This window comes from Dendropsophus ebraccatus, chromosome 11 (assembly GCF_027789765.1).
Source record: "Dendropsophus ebraccatus isolate aDenEbr1 chromosome 11, aDenEbr1.pat, whole genome shotgun sequence".
In the NCBI taxonomy this organism is placed as follows: domain Eukaryota; kingdom Metazoa; phylum Chordata; class Amphibia; order Anura; family Hylidae; genus Dendropsophus; species Dendropsophus ebraccatus.
Genome location: NC_091464.1, coordinates 26,821,561 through 26,846,115, shown reverse-complemented (window position 1 = coordinate 26,846,115; position 24,555 = coordinate 26,821,561). Strand labels below are relative to the sequence as shown.

At 41.8% G+C, this 24,555-nt stretch overlaps 1 protein-coding gene across 1 annotated transcript in view; it reads left to right on the top strand.

The window, feature by feature from the left end:
• SRPX (sushi repeat containing protein X-linked) overlaps positions 1 to 17,615 on the top strand; it is a 67,361-nt gene extending 49,746 nt beyond the window's left edge. Inside the window, exons 5-10 of the mRNA XM_069944362.1 lie at positions 1,468 to 1,594; positions 4,500 to 4,621; positions 6,422 to 6,601; positions 13,721 to 13,854; positions 15,327 to 15,448; positions 17,382 to 17,615. Coding sequence (XP_069800463.1) covers positions 1,468 to 1,594; positions 4,500 to 4,621; positions 6,422 to 6,601; positions 13,721 to 13,854; positions 15,327 to 15,448; positions 17,382 to 17,562 — 866 coding nt within the window. The 3' untranslated portion in view covers positions 17,563 to 17,615. The remainder of the gene's footprint in view (positions 1 to 1,467; positions 1,595 to 4,499; positions 4,622 to 6,421; positions 6,602 to 13,720; positions 13,855 to 15,326; positions 15,449 to 17,381) is intronic.
• The last annotated feature ends 6,940 nt before the right edge of the window (positions 17,616 to 24,555 follow it).

Here is a 24,555-nt window from a genome sequence, read left to right as displayed (position 1 = left end):
ATTAGGGGTATAACATGATATACCACTGATCACCACTAGATGGTAGTATATACTTTGTTTAGATTGAACTGATTACTATGATTCCATGAAGCTGGGAGGTCAAGGCCTGGACTACATGAAGACTTTTTATAACGCAAACGATTGATTTTTAATTATCACGCTACATCTATAGTCTAAAGGAATACATTAAGCTGTAGACTATAGCTTCATTACTCAATCAGTAGCCCAACTAAAAGTCACAGTATACCTCAGGCTGTATAAGAAACTTCACTCTCAGTGTTTTCTGCTTATGCTAATCTGAGGTTTCGTAAGCATGAACACTATATTGCAGTTATGTGGCAGTAGAGGTTGCAAACAGCTGTGCCAGGCCTATATCTTTTTACTCCCATAGCTCTTATATAAGAAAGCAGCAATGCCATCAGCATGAGCGCAGGGACACAATAAGCTGTCATGAGATATAATCTGAGTAGACACACACACATATATATATATATATATATATATATATATATATATACAGTAACGGAGACAGAAAACAGGTGCAGAAAGTCCTGCAAGAAAAACATTGAGAATCTAAAACAGGGATGGGGAACCTTCGGCCCTTCATCTGTTGCAGAACTACATCTCCCATCAGCCAAAGGCTGTCCAGGCATGATGGGAGTTGTAGTTTTGCAACAGCTGGAGGGTCAAAGGTTCCCCATCCCTGATGTTAAACATATAGCATTCCTGAAATAAATTGCAAGCTGCATATAAATTGATCCCCGTATGGAATAATACAAACTTTATGCAACATTTATGAAAATGTTAGTTGCATGGAATTTCTTTTCTATAATTCCCTAAGGGGGGGGGGGGGGGGGATGGAGAAAACGGCAAGCAGCCCAGACCGGTGAAATTGCAGTTAAAGGGAACTCATCAGCCCAATTGGGCTGATATGGTTCCCTGCAGCACTGTATGAAGCTCCTGTGCAGCTTACAGCAGCAGTTTTATAAACTTAAGTTTAACCCCCAGGAGCAGCAGGGAGAGGGGCGGCAGGTAGTCATCCGGGGGGCTCCCTGCCTGTGTCTAGTCACCTCTCTCTCCCTTTCATTGTGCTTGGTGGGGATAAGTGAAAGGGAGAGGCACCAGTAACGGGCCTATGCCTGTCACTCATCCCCGGCGACACGGGCAGGGAGCCCCCAGATGACTACCTGCTGCCCCTCTCCCTGCCGTGCGCACTTCACTTTCTCAGGTATAAAGCTGCAGCCGCGGCCGGTACGTGCCGCAGGCTGCACAGGAGCTTTATACTTATATAAATAAGTATATCATACATTTTTTTCACTCCTTTGGTTTGCAGCTGTTTTAAGCGCTAGACCACCACTTTTCAGAGGCAGGTAATGTACAGAGCAGTTTAATTCCTGAAGGTAAATGATAATGACAGGCGACCATGCTTTAGTAAGTGAAGCTTATGTTGGATATTTTGTTTTGTAGATTTGGAGCCACCAAGGATTCAGTGTCCAAGTGTAAAGGAAAAAGTAGCAGAACCAAATAAACTTACCGCAAGAGTCTTCTGGGACACTCCTGAGGGACGAGACACAGCAGATGGAATCCTAACAGAGTAAGTAAGATAAATAGTAAGAATCATAACTTCCTGTCTGCTAGAAGAGGAATCTGTTAGAATGAGTAGATGCATCTCTCCATAGCATTCTTGCTATATATTCACATGTATATAGGCACCTGACACTGACATCTAATAAATTGTGCTTAAAGAGGTTGTCTGGGCAAAACAAAGTTGTCCCCTATCCACAGGGTCCAACCTCCGTATCCCCCCCTCCCCCAATCGCCGTATCGGCCTCTGGCTCCTTTTTTTTTTTTATAAATACAGCCACGGCTACAGCATGTGACCTATGGCTTAATTCATTCCTATGGGGAGGCGAATGCTTTACTCGGCTCCCTCTGGCGGCTCCATATGCCCTGCTCCTTCCGACGGCTACATAGGAATGAATATAGCCAGAGGGTCATGTGCCGTACCAGCGTCTGTATTCACAACAAAAGAGCCAGGGGCCAATATGAAGATAACTGGGGGTACAGAAGTCGGACAAGTTAGGGCCTAATTACACGTCTGCAATTCTGTCCGCAATGCGGATATACAATTATGGACAGAAAATAGGGTCAATGTATGGGACCATTGACACATCCGTAGGTAAGTACAGGGACGTGATCTGTGCTGTAAAAAAAAAAAAAAAAAAAAGTCCCTAGTGGGGACTAAAACGGACACACCAATAGAACTCTATGGGATTAGCAAAAAGTACGGATCCACGATCCACAAATAGTGACTAGTTTAATATTAAGTAATTTTTTTTTTTTTTTCATTTTTGCGTATTAGCAAAAAATACAAATGCAATATAGATGGAATTTTGTAGATTGGGGATGAAAAAATGCAGACTCAAATTTGCTGAGTAAAAGACATACCGACATGTGAATGGACCCTTAGTTTGTGGCCTGGACAACCTCTTTACTAATATGAGTACACTATGTATAGTAATTAACCCCTTCAAGACAGAGCCCTTTGATGCACAAAAGTCCGGGTCAAATTAATGCAATGTTCCTCCCTGCCTTCTAAGAGCCGTAGCGCTTTTATTTTTCTACGTACAGGGCTGGTTGGGGTGTCATTTTTTGCGCTATGATCTTTAGTTTTTATTAATATCATATTGGTGTAACAAAAAAATCTTCATTGCTCTTTATGAATTTTTTTGTGATATGTAATTTAATAAAAATCAGCAATCCTGGTGCGTTTTTTTATGTTTCCGTTTACGCCGTTCACCGTGCGGGAACAATAATGTTATATTTTAATAGATCGGACAATTCCGCACGCTACGATAAGTAATATGTTTATTTATTTATATTTTTATAATGGGCAAGGGGATATTTTAAACTTTTATTGGGGGGGTAGTTTATAAGGGTTTTTTAAATACTTTTAAAAACTTTTTTATTACACTTTAAAAAAAAACAAAAAACACTTTTAACACTGTAATATATGGAATCATTAGATTGCATATACTGATCTATGCTATGCCATAGCATAGCATAGATCAGTGTCATCGGCGATATATGTATAGAGCCTGCCTGAGAGCAGACTCTACACATAGATCGACAATCCGAAAGGACGGAGGTAAGGAGCACAGCTTCGGGGGTCTCGATCACTCAGTGACAGATGCTTGATCTGTCACTGAGTACCTTAAGCGTTGCGATCGATGTAGATCACGGCGTTTAAGGGGTTAATAAGAGTCGGCTGCGGGATTGCAGCTGACTCTCATTACCTGCGGCCCTGGACACAGATGAGAGCAGGATCGCTATCCCTGCAGCGCTCCCCCTCTCATCACAAAGCCCCCGTCAGTACAGGAACGTGTATATACATTCCTACTGCACAGGGTATGTGCAGTAGGAACGTATATATACATGTTACTGACGCGAAGGGGTTAACCACAAAAGGAGTTTAATGTGTTCTGCCTGTGCTCCAGTACTATCCTATACTACCATTGCAATCATTCTCATGTCCATTTTAAATTGTGCTTAAAGAGGTTGTCCGGGCAAAACGGACTTGGCCCTCATCCACGGGGTCCGACCTACGTACCCCTGCCAATTTCCCTATTGGCCTCTGGCTCCTTTGTTATGAATACAGCCACGGCTACTGCATGTGACCATGGCATGTGGAGAGCAGAGTGCTGTACTCTACTCTCCCCGGTGGCTCCATATGCTCAACTCTTTCTGGTGGCTCCATAGGAATGAACAGAGCCGTGGGTCGAGTCCCTGGCAGGAAAGATTGATGGCCAAAACCTTAGTATAGGCCATTAACCAGGGAACCAACTCAGAACAGCTTTCATATCCAGAAATATTTAGTGAACAAGGCCAGAAACAGTAGGCTCCATTCTCGGAGTAGTGGCTGGAACTGGTGACTGTAGCTCAGCTCCTATTCAGGGGAACGAGAACTGAACTGCAGAACCAGAAAGTTGATGGAGTCTATCGAAGTCAATAGGGTCTGTTGAATGCTGTTGGTGTCTAATGTACAATGGTTCCACCACAACCAACAGTTTTTTTTCATTGTTTTGCTTTAACGACAGTGCAGGTATAATCCTAACTTTGAGGGGGGGGGGGGGACCAAAATGTGTAGTGTTGATGTTACCTTCTATCACTTTTTACTAAAATGTTATTATTTTACTGATGTTAGGACAGCTATGACTGAACACTCACATTCTGGCATATAGAATTATCGGCCAATATGTATGTAAGTTATGATGAAATGTCCCAGTATGCCCAATACGTTTTCTGTCTGATGTGCCATTACCATTTATTATTATTGACTCACAGATTATTGATGCCAGCCTTCAAAAGTAATCATATCTGACAAATTATCGTTGAGTCTAGCAAAGGCTTTTGTATATTTGCTGAGAATAAATACATCCCCCCCCTGCTATAATGTTACGGCTTTGATGGATTACTTAGTCACATCAATTATTCTTCAGTGTCATATTGAAAGGACTGCCATCAGGCTCGGACTTCCCGGAGGGAGATCATAAAATCCAGTACACAGTATACGACAGAGCTGAAAACAAGGCGTCGTGTAAATTCACTGTGAAAGTCAGAGGTATGTAAGCGTATCAAAGGGGCTGGGTGTAATATGCATTTATAATGAGCCAGAAATCACAGGAGTTACATTTGGTTAAGAATGTTCCTCTTCTGTAAGGCTTTATGCACATAGTCATGCTCTATGCTATGGCTCTGTCAGCTCACGGGCCCTACCTAAGGTGCTGACAGTCCCCTAGTGAGCATGGTGCCTTTTGGTAATTTGTCCATTGAGTGGATTATGCACAATCTTGTGTCTCCAACTGTAATAGAGTCAAACAGGAGTTGTGCCTCAGCATTTGTGCCGCCCTCTGGCATGTGTCATAACTCCTTCATGAATAATCAATGCTTCCCAGCCTCCTGCTCCTTCAACTGTCAGCCAGTATCATCCAACAGACGACTGATCTGCAATCAGATATAGTTGAACCACCTAACCTAGGTTGGAGCTGTGGTCTAGGGGGTAAATCATCTGTCTACAGACCACAAACAGGTGTTTCTTTGGTTCAAATCCCCTGATGGAAATAAAATATAATTAGGGATGGCCCAAACCCACCGAGGTTCGGCTGAACCCGAACGCTCGGCATCGGATTCCCGCTGTCTGCCCGCTCCGTGCAGCGGGCGGATACAGCGGGAGGATCGCCTGGCGTTCCTCCCGCTAGATCCGCCCGCTACACGGAGACGGCAGACAGCAGTAATCATTGCGGAGGGTTCGGGTTTGTCCGAACCAGGGTCAGACCATCCCTAAATTTTATTATTATTATGATTGTGCAAAAAATTCCCAATCAAGTCTAAATTATTTTTTGCATCATTGCATTAAAAAAATTATTTTAAAACTAATTATTGGGAAACTCTTTGCACTTAAAAAAAAATACAATAATGAGATAATAATTTTTTTTTAATTTTCAATCAGGGGAACAAAAGAAAGACCTGTTGGATGTCTATAGACAGGTGATTTACCACTAGACCACCATTTGGGCTCAGAGATTCAACTATATCTGGGTGTTTCTTTCAGACATAAACTGCCTATAGAGGACACTGGCTGACAGCCGAGTGAGCAGGAGGTCGGGCAGCAGAGATTATTCATGAATAAGAGGGAGGAGGAAGAAGTGGTGAGGTGTTCCAGAGTGTGACACAAACAACTCCCCTTTGACTCTTCATTACAGTAGGAGACCTGAGATTGTGCATAATCTACTCTATGGACAAATTACCAAAAGGCACCATTCTCACATTTACTAAGGCTATTTATTTTATATATGTCATGATACAATACAGTATAAGGCCATGTTCACACTAAGTATAACTCCGGCTGTTCTGTGACCCGGCCAGATCACAGAACGGCTGGTGTTACTGAAGATCATCCCGGCCGGTACTGCAGTACCAACTGGATTATCTTCAATTCTGGTGAATTCAGATGCGGGCACACCCAAAGTTCACCTCTGCACACAATGGAGTGTGCGGCCAGAGCCGTATGCTCCATTGTGTGAATCGGCCCCAGAAAACTGACATGTCAGTTTCTCGTGAGGCCGGATGGAATCATGTGTACACGCTCTGGCCCGGATTCAATTCATTCGCATACAACGTACGTGTTGTATAAATCATGGCAATTGTTGCAAATAGCAACATCGGCCATGATTTATACAACACATACGTTGTGTGAACATGGCCTAAAGTAGCTCCAAAATAAATACCTAAAGGATTTTTTGCTAAATACTGTACATGCCAAACAATTGTTGCATATATCTTGAACTAAAGAGAACCTGACACCTTGTTGGTAAGTGTTAACTATTAAACCATTTGCTTGTCTCTCTGTCTTTCTACTAAGTAAGGCGCTGTGCTAAGCTGAATGCCCCAGAGAATGGCTACGTTAAGTGCTCAGGAGCCGGAGACAACTATGGGACAACCTGTGACTATTTTTGCTGGGGCGGTTATGAATTGCAAGGAAGCCCGGCTCGGGTGTGCCAGTTCAATTCAGAGTGGTCAGGTGCAGAGCCCACGTGTACCTGTAAGTATTCGTTTTCATCTGAGATTTCATATTTTAGACACAGTATTAAACATAATGAAGACAATTAATTTGCATTTTTGTTTTGTGGAAAGATTGTAGAATAGGAGGCAACTGATTAGTTTACAACTAATAAAATATACATGGTTAAAGAGACTCTGTCAGTAGGTTTATGATTTCCGATCTCAGGGTAGCATAAACTAGTGACAGAGAAGCTGAACAGAATGATGTATCACTTACATTGTTCTGTGCAGCTGATCCAGAGATATCCTCCTGAATTTTTTAAATTTTTGAATCCTCCTGAATATTATGGACAATAAGTAGTCCTCTCCAATATGTGCATGAGCCAAATAGTCCTCAATATTCATCAGAAGCTGAAAACTCCGCCCACAGCTGCTGATTGGCAGTTATCTATTCATGGTGTGTGTAGGCAATCAGCTGTCAATCAGCAGTTGGAGGGCGGGGAGGGGTGTGTCAAGAATCCCATTCTCCTGCATATTAGGAGAACAGCTGAACAGAATGATGTAAGTAATACACTGATCTGTTCAGCATTTGTGTTACTAGTTTATGCTGCCCTCATTTAAGGCACCATACACCTAGTGACAGATTCCCTTTACACATAGGGCATCAAGTAAAATAAGCCTCCTGCCCACTAGCAGTACTATGCAAAGCCCATACAATACTGTCATCCAATGTCTTATGATAGTGATGGGGCTAATGGTAAAAGCTCTGGAGGTCTGGGGAAGTGAATAGTAAAATTGACCTGTGGTCCAGGGCAGTGCAGGTTTATATACTCTAAGCTTGCTTCTGGGGTCTCGGCTTGGGTGCACACTAGGAAATGGGGGTCCTGGTCATTTGCCTAGTGTGCCATTCATTACAGCTCTCTGATGATCCGTAATGCCAACTGCAACTAAAAATAGAGGAAGTTTGTAATGTCAGATGTAACTGAAGTGTATACTAGAGTTGGAGGGGTGTCACAATAAAGGTCACATGATGTCTGTACAGTAATAGAAGCACTCCGGAAAATATTGCTATCCGTCCCCCTGCTGCATGTTAGCGCGTATACTCAACAGCGATAATCGGTATCCTGTGGTGCGACTTTGTTCCGGTCCTGCAGCACAGTTCAAATCCCGTGTTCTCATTACCGTCACCGCTCTTCCGACACCTCTTCTGTCTCCATGTTGATTAAAGGCCGGAAGTCCCGCGTTCCAATGCATTCTCTGTGGGAGAGTGTCACTTCCGGCCTTCAATCAACATGGAGACAGAAGAGGCGTCAGAAGAGCGGTGACGGTAATGAGAACACTGGATTTGAACTGTGCTGCAGGACCGGAATAAAGCCGCGCCATGGGACGTCGATCACCATTGGTGAGTATACGTGCCAGCATACGGCAGGGGGACAAATAAAAAAAAATTCCGGGTTGCTTCCTTAATAAACTTGACAGTTTTTTTCCCGGATGTTTTTTTCCCCAATCCGTGGCACTGGGTTTTAAGTTCACTTTATGTGAATTAGTATCTTTCCACATATCATATATGCTAAAGTATTCATTTGAAATTGGCCTAATTTCAGGGCCCTCTTACCTAGCCAGATATTTTTTTTTCATCCTGCACTGTTTTTTTGATTTGGGGACGATGATTTACAATGTTAGGTCCCCATTCCGTTGTTCCCGACAATGGGGCAGATTTACTAATGCAAATGCTCTTGAATTCTGTAAATAGTGCCAATAGTCTTCCATTAAATTCATAAATTATACATTTATATTTATAAGTTTTAGACACTTTTTAGACTTTGTATCTGACAAATTGCAGCCTATGTTAAAGTGCATGGCCTAGCATGCATTACTATGTACCGATTTCATTGGTGGATAGTGTCACCTGGGCGGGGCTTCATGGCAATAGGGACACATCTCCTGGCTGGAAAGAGGGTCCAACTGCCATGAAGCCCCTCCTAGGTGACACACTCCACTAATGAAATTAAGCAAAGCAAAAAGAAGACACAGACAAGTTTTATACAGGTATATATCAAATGTTCAGCATCTAAGCTTGGGGATGGTGCAGAGAACCACACACAAGTTCAGGGGGTGACCGTATCACTTTAAGTTGTCCTAACAGTCTCCCCCGACTGCCTTTTGCATGTCACAGCTACCCTGTCTGGTCACTGCTTGCTTCTCCTCTGTTAGCTCCTACAAGTGTGGCTTCTGCAGCCATTCTCTGAGACCATCCTTAGGGCCCTATTCCACGGGACGATTATCGTTAATGATAAACGATCTCAAACAACCGCTATTGTGAACGACCTGAAATCGTTCAGCCAATGACACGGAACGCTGATCGTTACTTATGATCGGTCTTGCGGTCGTCTTGTCATTGCTTTTGCATTCGTCGTTACTGCGAACGGCCGAACGGCGTCTTATTCCATGCGAACGATTTGTGAATGAGCAACGATAAAAATAGGTCCAGGTCTCATTAAGCGATCAACGATTTCTCGTTCGTCCTTTAATTGTTAACTGCTATTCAATCGAACGATTATCTCTTCTTTCCGAACGACTTAACGATTGTCCGAATGATAATCGTCCTGTGGAATAGGGCCCTTACTCATAAATACTCCTGCTTTGGAACATACACAACATCTCTGCAGAGAATCCTGAGAGTCTCTCATGTCTGTTTTCCAACACTACAGCAGTTTGGTAGTAATGTTGGTGGGAAACCCTTCCATTTTTTTAAGCTCAACAATTTCTCGCCCACATGTCACGTGCCGTAAAAGCTGTGCTTTCTATCTACAGTCTCCTACAGAGCTTCCTAACCTTGTGTCTATGTCTACGACTCGGGAACATGCTGTCTGTGCCTTGTTGTTAGCCCCACACTCGTCCATATTGTGGAAACCACAAGCCGCAAGAAAAACAAGATAATTAGAACACGCGACACAAATTCCACATAATTCATAGTCATCAAAATAGGCTAAACCCTGCCCTCCTTCTATTCCTGTAAAGAAAACAGAACAGCCCGCTGTATATACACATCACATTATTTTCAAAAGCCACAATAAATTTACAAGAGTCAGTTACCCCAGGCACACTTCACAATACTATGAGATTGGAAGATCCCTTTAAATTGCATTGGATTTGTTGCTCTGTTAACAGGACCAGATACTGTTCTAGGACTTACATGTACTTTAGGCTTGCCGAATGCTCTTAAGCCTTTTTCTGTATAGTAGAGTAGGAGGAGTATATATACTTTCTTGCTGCAGTATAAGCTCTTGATAAAATGTACTATAATTTGAATGAAATTACCCACACTCTTCAGCTCTGTAATGGACTTTTAACAGCACTGATGGACAGTAAGAGAATAGTGACATAGACTGTCTTATTTCATCTCCCTAAGGCTTTCTCTCTCCGTATTTCTTTTTCTGGCAACTAAAGAACTAAGCAAAAAAGGAATGAGGTTTTTTTTATTTAAGTATTAACACATTTTCTTTATCTCTTAAATGCACAGTAGGTACAAGCTAGGGCAAAATGAAGTTTAAGGCTTACTTTACATGTTGTAAGACAGCGGCCGTTCTGTGACATGGCCGTGTAACAGAATGACCGCTGTCTGTGAAGTTCACCCTGGCCAGTACTGCAGTATCGGCCTGATAAACATAGTTTTTTTTTTTTTATTGGAAATGTGCCCGCATTTCAATTCACCATAGCAGACAATGTAAAGTATGGCCGGAGCCGCACTTTACATTGTCTGCACAGTCTATTTTGTGTGGCTGCTATTCAATGAATAGCGACCACACAAAATTGACGTGTCAGTTTTTTCTGTGGCCGCAAGGGATCCCGGCCGGAGTGTATACAGTGTGTATACACTCTGGCCAGTATTCCAAAGAGTTAAATGCAATTGAACAATGTCATTAAATACTGACCATTGTTGAAAACCCGCAACAATGGCCATTGTTTAATGAAAATATACATTGTGTGAATGTGGCCTAATGGTCCATACTTATGGATAGAATAGATAGAAAAACGTAGGCCACATCCATCTTTGTTTGGTTAAGCGGCCTGTCAGCTCTGACAAACCGCGGGACCAGGAAGTATGCAGAGCGTGAACAGGTAATGTATTAACTTTTTTGGCAAGGGCTGCACAAACATCGCTAACGATGTCCATGCACCCCTTGCTAAATAATTATTGGGCTGTGTATTAGGCCAAATAAACGAGCGCCGATCTAGCAAATTGGCGCTTGTTTACAATATACAGGCCTTTGACGGCCCGTGTAATAGGACCCTTATACATGCTCAATGGCAGAGCTGGAAGACTTCTGTTTATTTCCATGAAAAACTAGAGAACAATCTGGAAAACATTTCCATTGGTTTATTGGGAAACGCTTTCCTGTGCACTGGAATTCTTTTTTTTGGTGTCAAAACAGAAGAAGAACATATGTCGCTAATTTTAAAGCTGCACTGACACCTAGTTTCATTAAAAAAAAAACAATGAAAAAATGCATTGGTTAATATGTTATTAGAGTACAATAGAGCAAAACAGAGGCAGACATCTGCCTGCTCTTGTCCAAAGGCAGCTGCTGACATCATGGTCTACTATGAGATTTATTGTGTCTGCTGCCTCTGTACCAGCAGCACTCAACCTTGGACACTATAATTGTATGTGGATACGATGGCCTGCATGGCCTAGGTAGGTCAGGGAGACCTGAAAATACTTTTCATAAAATACTGGATAGTTTTACAGCATTATAATAAAGCTAAAATCTGATGACTTCTATCATTCTAGCCTAAAGGACGTTTATAGTAAAAAAAAAAAAAAGTGCATAGTAGAGTACTGCACTTCCCTGCCGTCCATCATCTCAGCCCAGAGGCCCCATAGACTTATAATGAAGCTGACTGGATGGAGATTGCTGCAAGTCAGCTACTCCGATTTGTTCTCCTGATTGAGACCTGACTGATCACAACTTTTAATATGCCCCTGTGACATGTCAAAAGTTTAAGCTGCCCTATCTAATGGTAGCATAAACTAGAGACAGAGAAGTGGAACAAAATGATGTATTGTGCTGTCCCACCACTGGTGTTTTTTTCTTCTTTAAGGCACCTGTCCAAAAATCCTCAGGTTAAGTGGTGGATGAGGTACTTTACAGTTTCCCTACTAGGTGTCAGTGTTTGTTATGTATGTGTATGTATTACTATTGCACAGCTGCAGGAAGTAATAGGTTAAGTTGTTTGTACCAGGTGTTATGTGCTGACCACTGGAAGGTGCTCTTTGTCCTATCCTCTTTAGTCTTTCTCTTGCACACACTCATCCCCACCAGTCACAGGCAGGCACACAAAGTCCCCTGTAGGAGGAGTGACTGCTAGAGAAAGTGCAGTTCAGTCCTACTTAGATTCTCAGTAAAAGAGGACACAAATAAAACCGTTCCTGCAGAAGCTACGCCAGGGCCTGTCTTATGCCAGGACCCCTGTCAGGGACACTAAGGCAGTTCAGACTAGTCTCCAATGTGAACAGATGCTAAAGAGCCTAGCTCTCACAGATAGTTCTTCTAGAGCCATTACGTTTACTATGCAGTGCTAAGCACAAGTAAGGGGGAGTAGCCACCAAGGAACATCCTAGCTCACACTAGGAATGTGTCTAAAAAGTGCACGACAGATTCCTGATATAAGAGGAGCTGGTCTTAGTAGGACAAAGCTACCATAAAGTAAAGGTCTACGTATCCTACTGCACAGTGCAGGTAACTGGGACACCTAGCTACACCCATATTACCACAGCTAGGGCTCATACTACTGTGACAGGACGAGTAGCTCGCAACTGTAGGACAGAAGGCGGTCAGACACCATCTAAACCTGAGTATGAGTATCACTTCACTACTAGATATCTACCAAGGTTCTGGCAGAATACAAAGCTACATTGGATTTAGGGCTCCTGTAGCAAACTCCTTTTCTCTCAACCTTTTACAAAGCACTACTGCTTCTTCTGCTCTTCTCAAGCACCTACATTAAGCAGTAAGTTAAGCACTCAAGTGTGTGTCAAGATTTCTACTGTCTGTGAACCGTGTACTGTAAACCTGCCAAAGCCCTACAGTAAAGTTTGTTTTATTCTTATATCAAACACACAGGACTCTACTTATCTCTGTTTGCACCAGCACCTATACACACACCACCGCACACCTTAAGTTATTTTTCCCCCTTCTGTGGGTGGCGGTACCGACAATCTGTGTGGATCAGTTGCCACTCCAAGTTGCTGTGACAAGAGCCCCAACAACCTGGAAGGTTACCGACTATTTTGGGGAATACACCGGCCATACAAAAATCAGGTACCAACATCACACCTGTGTGCTGGACTAGCACTGGCGTCACAACAACTAACATCACTAGTCGTACCCCACAGAATTGGTGTCCCGAGCTATCTTAACTACTGGCTGAGTACCACAGCATAATTTACATTGCTCTGTGCAGATAATTTGGAGATATCCTCTTGAATAATGCGAACTCTAAGTTCCACACGCTAGTCCTCTCTATTATGTGCAAGTGCTCAGTAGTCCTCAATATCCATGAGCATCAGTTCTCTCTGCCCACTGGTTAGCAGTTGTCTATCTATAAGATATATATAGATATATATATATACACACAGATAGTTTTCAGTCAGCAGCTGGAGGGCAAAGGGAGTGGAGTGGCACAAAGCTCATTCTACGGCATATTAGGAGAACAGCAGAACAAAATTATGCAAGTAGTATGATGTTCTGTTCAGCATTTCTGTCCCTAGTTTATGCTGCCCTCATTTAAGGCAGTATAAACCTAGTGACAGATTCCCTTTAACTACAGGGCTTCACTTTTCCCCCACCCTGTTTAAATCACCCTGTATGTTTTTTGTATCTTGTTAGAGGAACTGTATGATGTTTTGTGTGCATTGCTGTTACTGGCAAGAGTAGATTGTGCTTTATTCGCTAGTGGCTAATAGGATTAAGTATGGAAATGCAGCTAGTGAAACGATACAGTACAGTATGCCCACGCTATTCACGATTCATTTACATCACAAGGATTTTGTAACCTGTGACTTACATCAGAAATCTTTCTAGAACGGCTAGTGACTGTATGGTGTCCATATGCGTATATAGAGGTTACAGCATTGTTTTTGTGTTTCATGCAGTTATGAATATTAACGTTGGATTAAGAAATGCAGTTGAATTTTTGGATCAGTTCTATGAAAAAAGAAGAATAATAGTTATATCCACACCTACTGCGGCTGATTTTTACTACAGGTTACAAGTGGGAACGCTTCAGGTACTAAGAAAAATACTTTTTTTTATTTTTTTTCATTCACAGATTGTAATGGTAGATTCCATTGTCATCAATAATCTGAAGTGTATCCATTATTGGAATCCCTCCTCCTGCTAGGAACATTACACCGTACAGACAAATCACATGTGATTGGAATTAGCCTTATGGCCTTAAGGCCCTATTACACAAAGCGATTATTGGCCGTATTCGGCCGATTATTGCCCTTTACGGACGATAATTGCTTGGTGTAACAGTTAGTGTTAAAAGGCAATGATCGTCCAACATGCACGATGTTGGCTGATCCTTGTCTTTCATCATGTTGAAAAAAACTTCAACGATAATGAAAAAGGGAAATGGGGACATGATGGAAACCTTTAAGTATTTTAAAGGACTAAATAAGGTGCAGGAGGGAAGTGTTTTTAGTAAAACACTGAACTCAAGAACAAGAGGACACAGTGAGAGGTTATCTGGGGGAAAGATCAGAAGCAATGTGAGAAAATATTACTTTACTAAAAGAGTAGTAGATACTTGGAACAAACTTCCAGCAGAGGTGGTTGGTAAATCTAAAATAACAGAATGTAAACCTGCCTGGGATAAACATATATCTATCCTAAGATAATAAGAATGGAAATACTAATAGGGCAGACTAGATGGACCCAGTGGTCTTTTTCTGCCAACAATCTTATATGTTTCTATTTCTGCTAGCAGCTGATCCCCCCCGCACTTACCCGCTTGCTGTCGGCGCATGTAATAGCGACAGCTATTTGGGCAATCGTCAGCCACGCATCGCTATTAGGCTGTGTTCACACTACGTAAGTACCAAAGTAATCACGGCCGTTGCAACAACGACCATGATTTCTACGGTACTTACGTAGTACTGCACTGTAGGGAATCCCGGCCGGAGTGTATACCCATAGTATACACTCCATCCAGGATCCCTAGCGGCGCCGCAAGAAACTGACATGTCAGTGTTCTGTGGCCACTATTCATTGAATTTTCCTTCTCCCAGAATGATTGATAGCCAGGTCATCTTCGGCTATGTTAAGTCAGCTGTCAATAATTATAATGGCTAGTAGATTCATGCACCCCCAGTGGCCCTATTGATAAATCTCCCCAATTTTTAATCAATTTAGAATATTGCATTACAACTAGAGATGAGCGAACCTGGAGCATGCTCGAGTCGATCCGAACCCGAACTTTCGGCATTTGATTAGCGGTGGCTGCTGAACTTGGATAAAGCCCTAAGGCTATGTGGAAAACATGGATATAGTCATTGGCTGTATCCATGTTTTCCAGACAACCTTAGAGCTTTATCCAAGTTCAGCAGCCCCTGCTAATCAAATACCGAACGTTCGGGTTCGGATCAACTCGAACTCGAACCCAAACCCGGTTCGCTCATCTCTAATTACAACACTTTCTTGTTATTCTTGTTATATATGTTACTTCTTCTTCTTCTTTTCTTCTTCTTCTTCTAGCAAGCTCAATGTGGTTTGGACTTAAGACATGTGACAATCATTGAATTATTTGGCGTATATCCAACTTACATTGGAAGAATAGGACGCAGGCTGCTCCCTCCAGCATTAGGACTACAGCTGAGGTATGAAGAATTAAAAGGGAACCTGTCATCACTTTTATGTTGGGATTGTTTTTTTTTTTTTTTTTTTCATTCTAGCCACCAGGGATTGTATCAGTCACTTATGATTTAGACAACATGAAAGTGATGACAGCTTCCCCTTAAAAGGCCTATGGAGTATGGACATAATATGCTAAATTAGAAGGAAATAAGCAATGGCTGAGTCTTAGGTCCAATGGGAAGAAATATGCTCCATTTGTCAACACGTCTCAATATAACAACATAAAAAAATATATATATATATACTGTATATAGTTATCTTGTAATCTTACTTACATCCATCAAACAGAAAGCTGTAAAAAAAAATCACAATATTGTAATGTTGTGCCCGCAAGTCTGGTTTATTTCTTTTGACAATCATATCCTCTAATTTTTTGATGTTCTAACCCATCAATAACAATTTGTTTCCTATTTATTATGATTATGGGTTTTGCTGATGCTCCCAAATATCTTTTATTGAATTACTAAAACAGCCGAGAGTCGTATTATCTACAGGATCTGGTGCAATAAGCTTTCTGGATGGCCGTGAATTATTAATGATGTTTAAATGATTGAAATGTTAATATTTTAATGAGAACGAGTAAAAATGACTGGGGACTATATAAACTATATAAAATCTACATCTGATGTTTATTTACCTTTTTGGATACTTTTTTTTCCCAGTCTTTATTTACTTAGTTGCAGCTCATGAATTTTTGCAAATCTCTCTCTCTCTATTGAGAATGTTTCATAAACGGAACATAATAAAAGAGATATGCCCTAAAATGAAAAGGGTATTAATATTATATTATGTTGGGGAATGCTGAGGACATCTTTACAAATAAAACTCAACTTGAAATTAGAATGTAGGGTCTAAAAAAATACCAGTCATAAATAGAGATGAGCACAACTCAAGCATGATTGGGTCCATCGGGGCCCAAACGTGCGGGATTTGAATACCGGTGGCTGAAGTGGTATTAGAAACCAATACTATTGACTAGAGATGAACGCAACTCAAGCATGGTCGAATCGCTGAGCATATGAATACCGGTGGCTAATGAGGTGGAATGCAGCCTTAGGGAGTCCTGAAAAACATGGATACAGACTATGGCCTATGGCTGTATCCATGTTTTCCAGGCAGTCTTAGGGCTGTATCCAACTCCTTAAATGAGAAGCTTCAGCTGTCAGGGGCAGTGGGGAATTCAGGAGTAGGAACTTATCTCTCCCTGTGCTGGCGCTGAGTGGTGGGACCAGCCTCGGGACCCCGCCAGAAGGCATTTTCCCCCGAGTTGTGATGATGCCAGTCAATGAGTGGTGTCCTTCCCCGATCACTGACTGGCTGAGCTACCAATCCATCAGCCGGGTCATGATTAGGGTTGATCGAACAGCGGAAAATCTTAGGTTCTATAGAACTCGAACCTTGCCGAACCTTCCGCATTTGATTCCCAATGCCTTCCCATTCTATTACCTAGGCTGAATCCTGGAATTCCAGAAGGTACCCGGGCTGTCTCCTCCTTCCGCACGGACCAGGAAGGCATTGGGAATCAAATGTGGAAGGTTTGGCAAGGTTCGAGTTCTATAGAACCTAAGATTTTCCGCTGTTCCATCATCTCTAGTCGGGATGTGTCAACGCCGGAGATCCGGCGTTTCTGTAGTTTATTGAGATACAGAGATATATACCACGTAGGGTTCTCTGGGTGATGTAGAAAAAGTAATAACAGAAAAGGAACAAAGGAACCAACAGAACCTTGTTGATGAAAGACTTGTTTTAATCTCATAGTCACCACTATGGCAAGTGCTCCCTCACATCTTTGGTTGACCTTGATAGACATTTGCCTTATTTTAGCCATACTATGTCACTAACTATATTTATAACTTACTAACCTTCCTTTGTCTCACTATATTTTTTCGTCCTTAGATTGCTTCTAAGAATACCAGAAAGAAAATTTCAGATGGTCGTTCTGGATAAACATGGTGTGGACAAAGAAAGATACGCCATTCCCATAAACAATTCTGACCTTTTCACACTCATTGACTCCTTCCCTCTACGAAAAGATGAGATGGTATTTCAAGCCTCAGTAGGACACACATGTAACTGATAGACGTGTATTGAACAACCTGGAATAAAGTGATAGAGAGTTGCTGCTGCATACACCTGCTGTACAGATTCTTGAGAGTTTCATCTTTCTATACGTTTGCTCTTTACATCACAAATGCATGATCAGTGCCAGATTTATTGGATTCGGTATTAATTAAACTCAGAGGAATAAATTAGCTTGGTAGAAGGATAGCACATTCTTCCGCTGCTTGGCAAACCCATTGACTGGTCTGTTGCAACTATAGGGACTGTTCTTGTTAGTAATATAGATTAAAGGAGAGGTCTAGTCAGACCTCTTTTTTTTCACAAGTGCCGGGAAGGGGGAGGATAAAAGAAATAACATGCTCTCACCTCCACGGCTCCAGCGCTGGTGGCCACATATTGCCAATCCGTTCCGTCCACTTCCTGGTCAGAGTGGGGACCCTGGTCATGACATGTCAGGTCCACTGTGCACATTACGACTCTGGTCCCCACTCACAAAGTGGCCGGGGACTGGATCAGCAATATGCTGCCAACAGAGATGGAGCCAGAGAGGTGAGAGTATGTTCTTTCTTTCATCCTCCCCCTCCCCGGCACTTGTAGAGAAAAAAAAAAAAAAGAGGTAGGCCCGGACTTTTCCTTTAAGGCTAGGCTCACACTGCATTTTAGTTTCCATTTTAATGTATGCATTAAAAAGGAGGGGAAATGGTGAAAAAAACAGATGCTGCACATTCCATTTCCCATTGACCCAAAATCTATCCGGGTCCACAAAAATGTGGTTGACTACATTTTTCTCCATGTCAAAATTCAATGTACAGAAACAGATGGAAAAACACAGTGTAAACCTACCCTAAGTAGACACATTCGTATTACATTTTATAATACCCCCACAATGTCCTAGAAACATGAACAGCCATAAGTAGAGATGAGCGAACCTGGAGCATGCTCGAGTCCATCCGAACCCAAACTTTCGGCATTTGATTAGCTAAAGTTAAATAAAGCCCTAAGGCTATGTGGAAAACATGGATATAGTCATTGGCTGTATCCATGTTTTCCAGAGAACCTTAGAGCTTTATCCAAGTTTAGCAGCCACCACTAATTAAATGCCGATCGTTCGGGTTCGGATAGACTCGAACCCGAACCCGGTTCGCTCATCTCTAATTATAAGCAAAGTACCAGAAACATGGACAGCCATAGATTATAAGCAATGTTCCTCTGTCTTGACTTTGCCCAAAATAAAAAAAAAAATAACAATTGAGCTGAGCTTTGGTGCTGGTCATAGCTCACTTGAAATCAATATCGAACATCCCATAAAAAAGTAATGGACATTACCCAGCTATAGCTCTAGCCGTCCCCAGACTGCTGGAATAAAAAAAAATGTACATGCATCTTAACAATTATTCTTCTTTGCTCTAATGCATTTAAAGGGAATTTACTGAAATTACCTATTGTCACATTTTCATGTTAAACTGTTTTGTTTTTTTAAACATTTTTGGGGATGTCTTGTCTAACATTCCATGCTACTTTATATTTTTTTTAAATCTAAAATATTGCAGTTTCCACAATGACCACTAAACCTCGTGCCAAAGTGACAATTCCTGTTCTGTAGGGATCATTCCCTGGTGGTCATCTCATTATCACTATCAGGATAGCAATGACAGGTAATACTGCTGTAATAAAGCTGGAGGATAAAACATCTATCATTCACAATAGGAGGTGGTCACAGACCCCCTTCTCCTTCCTGTATATGTCACAGAGCATGCCTAAAAAACACTCCCCCAGAAATAAATATGCTATCTCCATTAATTTTTTAATTTTTATTAAAGTATTGTATTGTCGCCCCAAAAGTTACAAATCCCCAATATACACTTATTACAGGAAATGCTTATAAATTGCTTTTTTCCCTGCACTTACTACTGCATCAAGGCTTCACTTCCTGGATAACATGGTGATGTCACGACCCGACTCCCAGAGCTGTGTGGGCTGTGGCTGCTGGAGAGGATGATGGCAGGGGGACACTGAGGGACACAGGGCACTGGAGGGACACTGAGCATCCCTCTGCCATCATCCTCTCCAGCAGCCACAGCCAGCACAGCTCTGGGAGTCGGGTCGTGACATCACCATTTTATCCAGGAAGTGAAGCCTTGATGCAGTAGTAAGTGCAGGGAAAAAAGCACTTTATAAGCATTCCCCGTAATAAGTGTATATTGGGGATTTGTATAACTTTTGGGGGGCAATGCAGCAATAAAAAAAATTTGACGGACTTTATTTATATAAGTCAATAACATAAAACTGGATTACTGTGACATCACACTGGATCCATTCTGTGGACTTTGCATACAGAATTCACAGAGTGTATCTATACCTAATGTGCACTATATATATACATACATATATATATATATATATATATATATATATATATACACACACACTCACATATACACTTGGTGCATCAGTTCAAAAATTTGCTAACATGGACAATATCCTCTAACTTAGTATCTGTTGCCATTGAAATCAACATAAATGTAAGAACTAGAGATGAGCAAACCTCAAGCATGGTCGGGTTTGTCCAAACCCAAGCATGCAGCATTTAATTACTGGTGGCTGAGGAGGTTGGATGCAGCCCTAGGGTGTCCTGTACAACATGTTTTCCAGGTAGCCTTTAAGTACAGATTTGATAAGGCCAAATTTGCGATGCCAGTAAAGACCATATTACACGGCACATTACCCCGCTTGCTGCTTGTGCTATTACATGCACAGACTGTGGCGGGGAGAAGCAGTAGGGGCTGACCGGGCGATCCTTAGATCCTTATTTAGAGGCGTTACGTGAACTGATCGCTACATTTCAACATGTTGAAAGATCACAATCACCTGACATAGTTAGCTGATCGTGGTCTTTTGACACAACCTATTACACAAAACAAATATCGTCAGGAACGGCCAAGTACGGTAATCGTTTGATGTAATAGGCCCTTAACACAGCTGCATTGTAGGGACGGGATATACGTGATGTTGCTTAATGCTTTATGTACAGTTTTTTTTTCCCCTTGTTTTCATTAAAGTTATACAGATCATGTGACTTAAATACTGTACAATTTGGGGTTTTCTAAAGGACACTTTTTTATATATGGTAATAATGAAAGCTTTTATTAATAAAATATTTTTTATGCAAAAGATGCTATTGTATATTATATTGTGGAAGAGAAATTTACATTATTTTCTGTGGATAATTAAAAAAAAATTTGTTGCATGCACTCCGCAATCCTAGTTGTTTTGTTTTTTCATTGCATTAAAATCACAATTAAAGGGAGCTAGTATTCACTATCATGCTGCCTGAACCACAAGTCATCAGGCTGACCCAGAGGGGCTTCTCCTCACACCGCCTGGATTTGTAGATCTCTTCCCATGCCTAAACATTGAGATCAAGGCTGGTTGCAAGATGATGTTCACATGGTTGTTTTACAGCCACTATTTGGAGGCTGACGGGCCGCTCTAAAGCTGCAGTGCTTGGGACGCAGGAAGAAGCAGACCGCAGGAAGAGCCCTGGAGGGTGGATAGGTAACGTCTGTTTGCAGAATTGTCCCTAGGTGGACTATTACACGTAACGATAATCAGCCGAATCGGCCCTATCCAGCCGATTATGGTTCCGTGTAATAAAGACAACGATCAGCCGATGATCGTTGTCATCAGCTGATCCTTGATATAGGTTTTGACCTATAATTGTTGGCCGGCGACCGCACATCACCACGTGTATTAGAGGTGTGCGGCCGGCGGCTGACGATATGCAAACAGAATACTTTACTATCCACGCTCCAGGGCTCCTCCAGCTCTCTGCTTTTCCCGGTAGATGCAGAAGCAGAACACAGGAGGACAGTTTAAAGGGAATGTACCATCAGGCCTGGGCTGAAGCACTGGAGGCGGGCCAACCCACCCCCAGTAAGAGGAAACCCCCGCCTCTCTATGACACTGCTCCATTAGAATCAATGAAGCCGTATCATAGAGTGGTGGGGGTTTCCTCCCACTAGGGGTGGGGCCCGCCTTCAGTGCTTCAGCCTGAGTCTGGTGGTACATTCCCTTTAAGCAAGGGCTGCAAGGACATTGTTAACAATGTCCATGCAGCCCTTGTTAAACGATTATCGGGCCCAGTAAATGAGTTTACTGTTATTATCGGCCCCCATCGGCACCCTAAGGCTTTGCTCACATTGCTGCTTGCCCCCCACCCCCCTCACTTGTACAGCGCTATCCTGTGTGTCAAAAGAATATGAATTGCAATCAAACAATGAGGTCTGTCATATGCCATTTAGATTTCTAGTAATGTATATTATAAAAAAAACATAAAACCATTGTAAACAAAGCTTTAAAATAGACCATTGTAAGATACAAGTTTGCAATATAAAGATGTTGCATGCCACATCAGTATATACCTACAGCTTTAATGAGAAGTTAAAAAGACAAAACTAAATGATGTCTGCTCATTATAGAAAAACATAAACTGCCTGTAAACAGAAAAATTCTAATCTTCTAATTTTTTTTTCTGTAATGAAATTCAGCTCAATGTACCACGTAAAAACATCAAACTCTGTACTCTAACAGAAATAGACATGAAAGTTTTGAAAAATGCTTTTTTATTCATTGAAACCATGTTTACATGTCGATGACATTTTCATTCAAATACATTTTAAGTAAATCAAAACGGACTTGCGTCCAACGCCAACGATATCATGTTTGTAGGGCCCGGCTCAGAGACTAAGGTAACCAAAATAAAGAATGAATATACAGTTCTCAGCCTGAGATTATTATGGCTCTCTAAGCCCCTGGCCCTTTAAGACTGAAAGTAATACTACTCCAACCATACACATATACATGGGTTGTTCTGCCAAGACAGATACGTTGTGCACTGATCCGCAATAAGCAAGTGCATTATATTAAACTGCTAAAATCCTCTAATTCTATATACTATATACAATAAATATACTGTACAGTGAAATTCTTTCAGCTTCTTCCTAACAAAATATTATTTCTTCAGGTATGAAATGCCTCGGAATGCTGTTGTTGAAGTCAAAAGGAAGGTTGCAATAAAGTCAGGACAAATATTCACATCAAAATGCATTAGACAACATAACTGGCCTCATTCATCAAATATTATTCACCTAAGAATGAACACAAAATAGTGAGGTACACTGTCGATGGAACATAAAAATATACAGAAAAAAATAAAGCTATACTCCACCTCTCCAGTGTTCTGCAGGCTTTTTCTAACTCATTGCAGCCACTTCTGAAGTGCCATCTCTGAATGACAGAATGGTCAGCCAATCACTGGCTGCAGCTCTGTTCCCATCTCGGCCAGTGATTGGCTGAGCCACCTGTCACTTTAGAGCTTCCTCAGGAAACAGGCTGCAGGGAATATGAGAAGAAGCCGGAAGGATGGAAGAAACCGGGAAGCTCGGAGAGGTAAAATATTGTGGCAAGGGCTGTATGGACAGCGCTAACGATGCTGCGTAATCATCCAGCTGTGTAATAGGCTCAATATGTGAGCACTGATCTAGCAGATCAGCGCTCATTTACTGTCGGGGGTCGGCAGTGTAATACGGCCTTTAGGGAAGATAACAACTTTAAAGTTTAGAAAAGGAGATAAAAACTAAAAGCATGCTATTTTGATGCCTGAATACAGCTTCATAGTTGTAAAAAAAAACTATGGAAACACTTGGAAATACTAGTTACATGGTTAGGCTGGCAGCTGGCTTAGGCTGTATTCCCCCTACCTTCAGAGGTGCAGCATGGATGCAGTGTTATTCATCCTATCAAAATGATGGACACAAAGATGCAAACCTACGGATCCCATTATAAGTCAACAAGGTCTGTCCGACGCTGTTGGTGTCCATAACTTGAGAGGTCTGGTACTGCTGTCATGAGTTTTGTTAAAACGGATAGGAATCACAGTCATACATGATGATTAAAGTGATTTTAAGAGGTTTTACCCCAACCGATTGTCCCATCGGATAGCTGCGTTTAATCCAAGATCTGTCCTGGGGTCCGTCCAGCAGGCCTGTGTCAAATTGGCATGGCCTAGTGTGGCTGTGCCCTAGGCCTGCACCTCCTCTTCTTTCTTTCTCTCCTCATCATTAGGAATGGCCATGGGCAGAATTTATCCTATTCATCACCTGTGTAAGCGGTGCCCGTGTGCTGGATTGTTAGGCACATGTGCTGTGTTCAGACAAGTGATGAATAGGAGAGGAGATGAAGAAGGCTGGGAGGAGGGATGGAAGGGCGGTGCAGGCCTAGGGTACAGACACTCTAGGCCACGCTAATTTAACACAGGTCTGCAAGTTTAAAAGTTGTTTTTTAAGATAATAACTGCATCATCTGCCGAACGGACCCCTGGACAGATCTTGGATTAAACACAGCTATACTTCTATCAGGCTCTGTTCACACAAAATTCTCCTTAAATTTAGACCGGGATCCTCACTAATACTATAAAAGAAACCAAATCTTGATGCAGACACCAGAAAATATTCACGAAAAAATTTTTGGGATAGAAAATTGTGCTGTAGAAGTTGTGCAGAATGGGTTCAGATGATCCCCACCCTGGCAACTACTGTATATTTGTGCAATTGGTTAGGATCCCAAGCTCATAGACCCAACCAATAGTCACCAATACTATAGCAATATCACGTGTCTTTACTTTTAATAGAAAATAAAAGTACTGAAATTTCTGTTCGTGAAAACAAGGAGGAGGAGCTTGGAATCTTTAGCACTATCTATGTTTTTTACCTATGTGTTTCTGTTTACATCTGCATTGTGGCATCCCAGTGGACCCCATAAAGTTGTGGTGGGTCTGTTGTGGTTCTGCTATAGTGAGCATTGTAACTGGCAACGAAAATGGGAAAAATTGTGTAAAAAAATTGGCAGAAGCTTTAGAGGAAGCACTGAATGGCAATGTGAACATACAGATATAAAGTAACACTATTATTTGATATTATCATTAGAGATGTGCGAAGAAAATCTGGCGAAT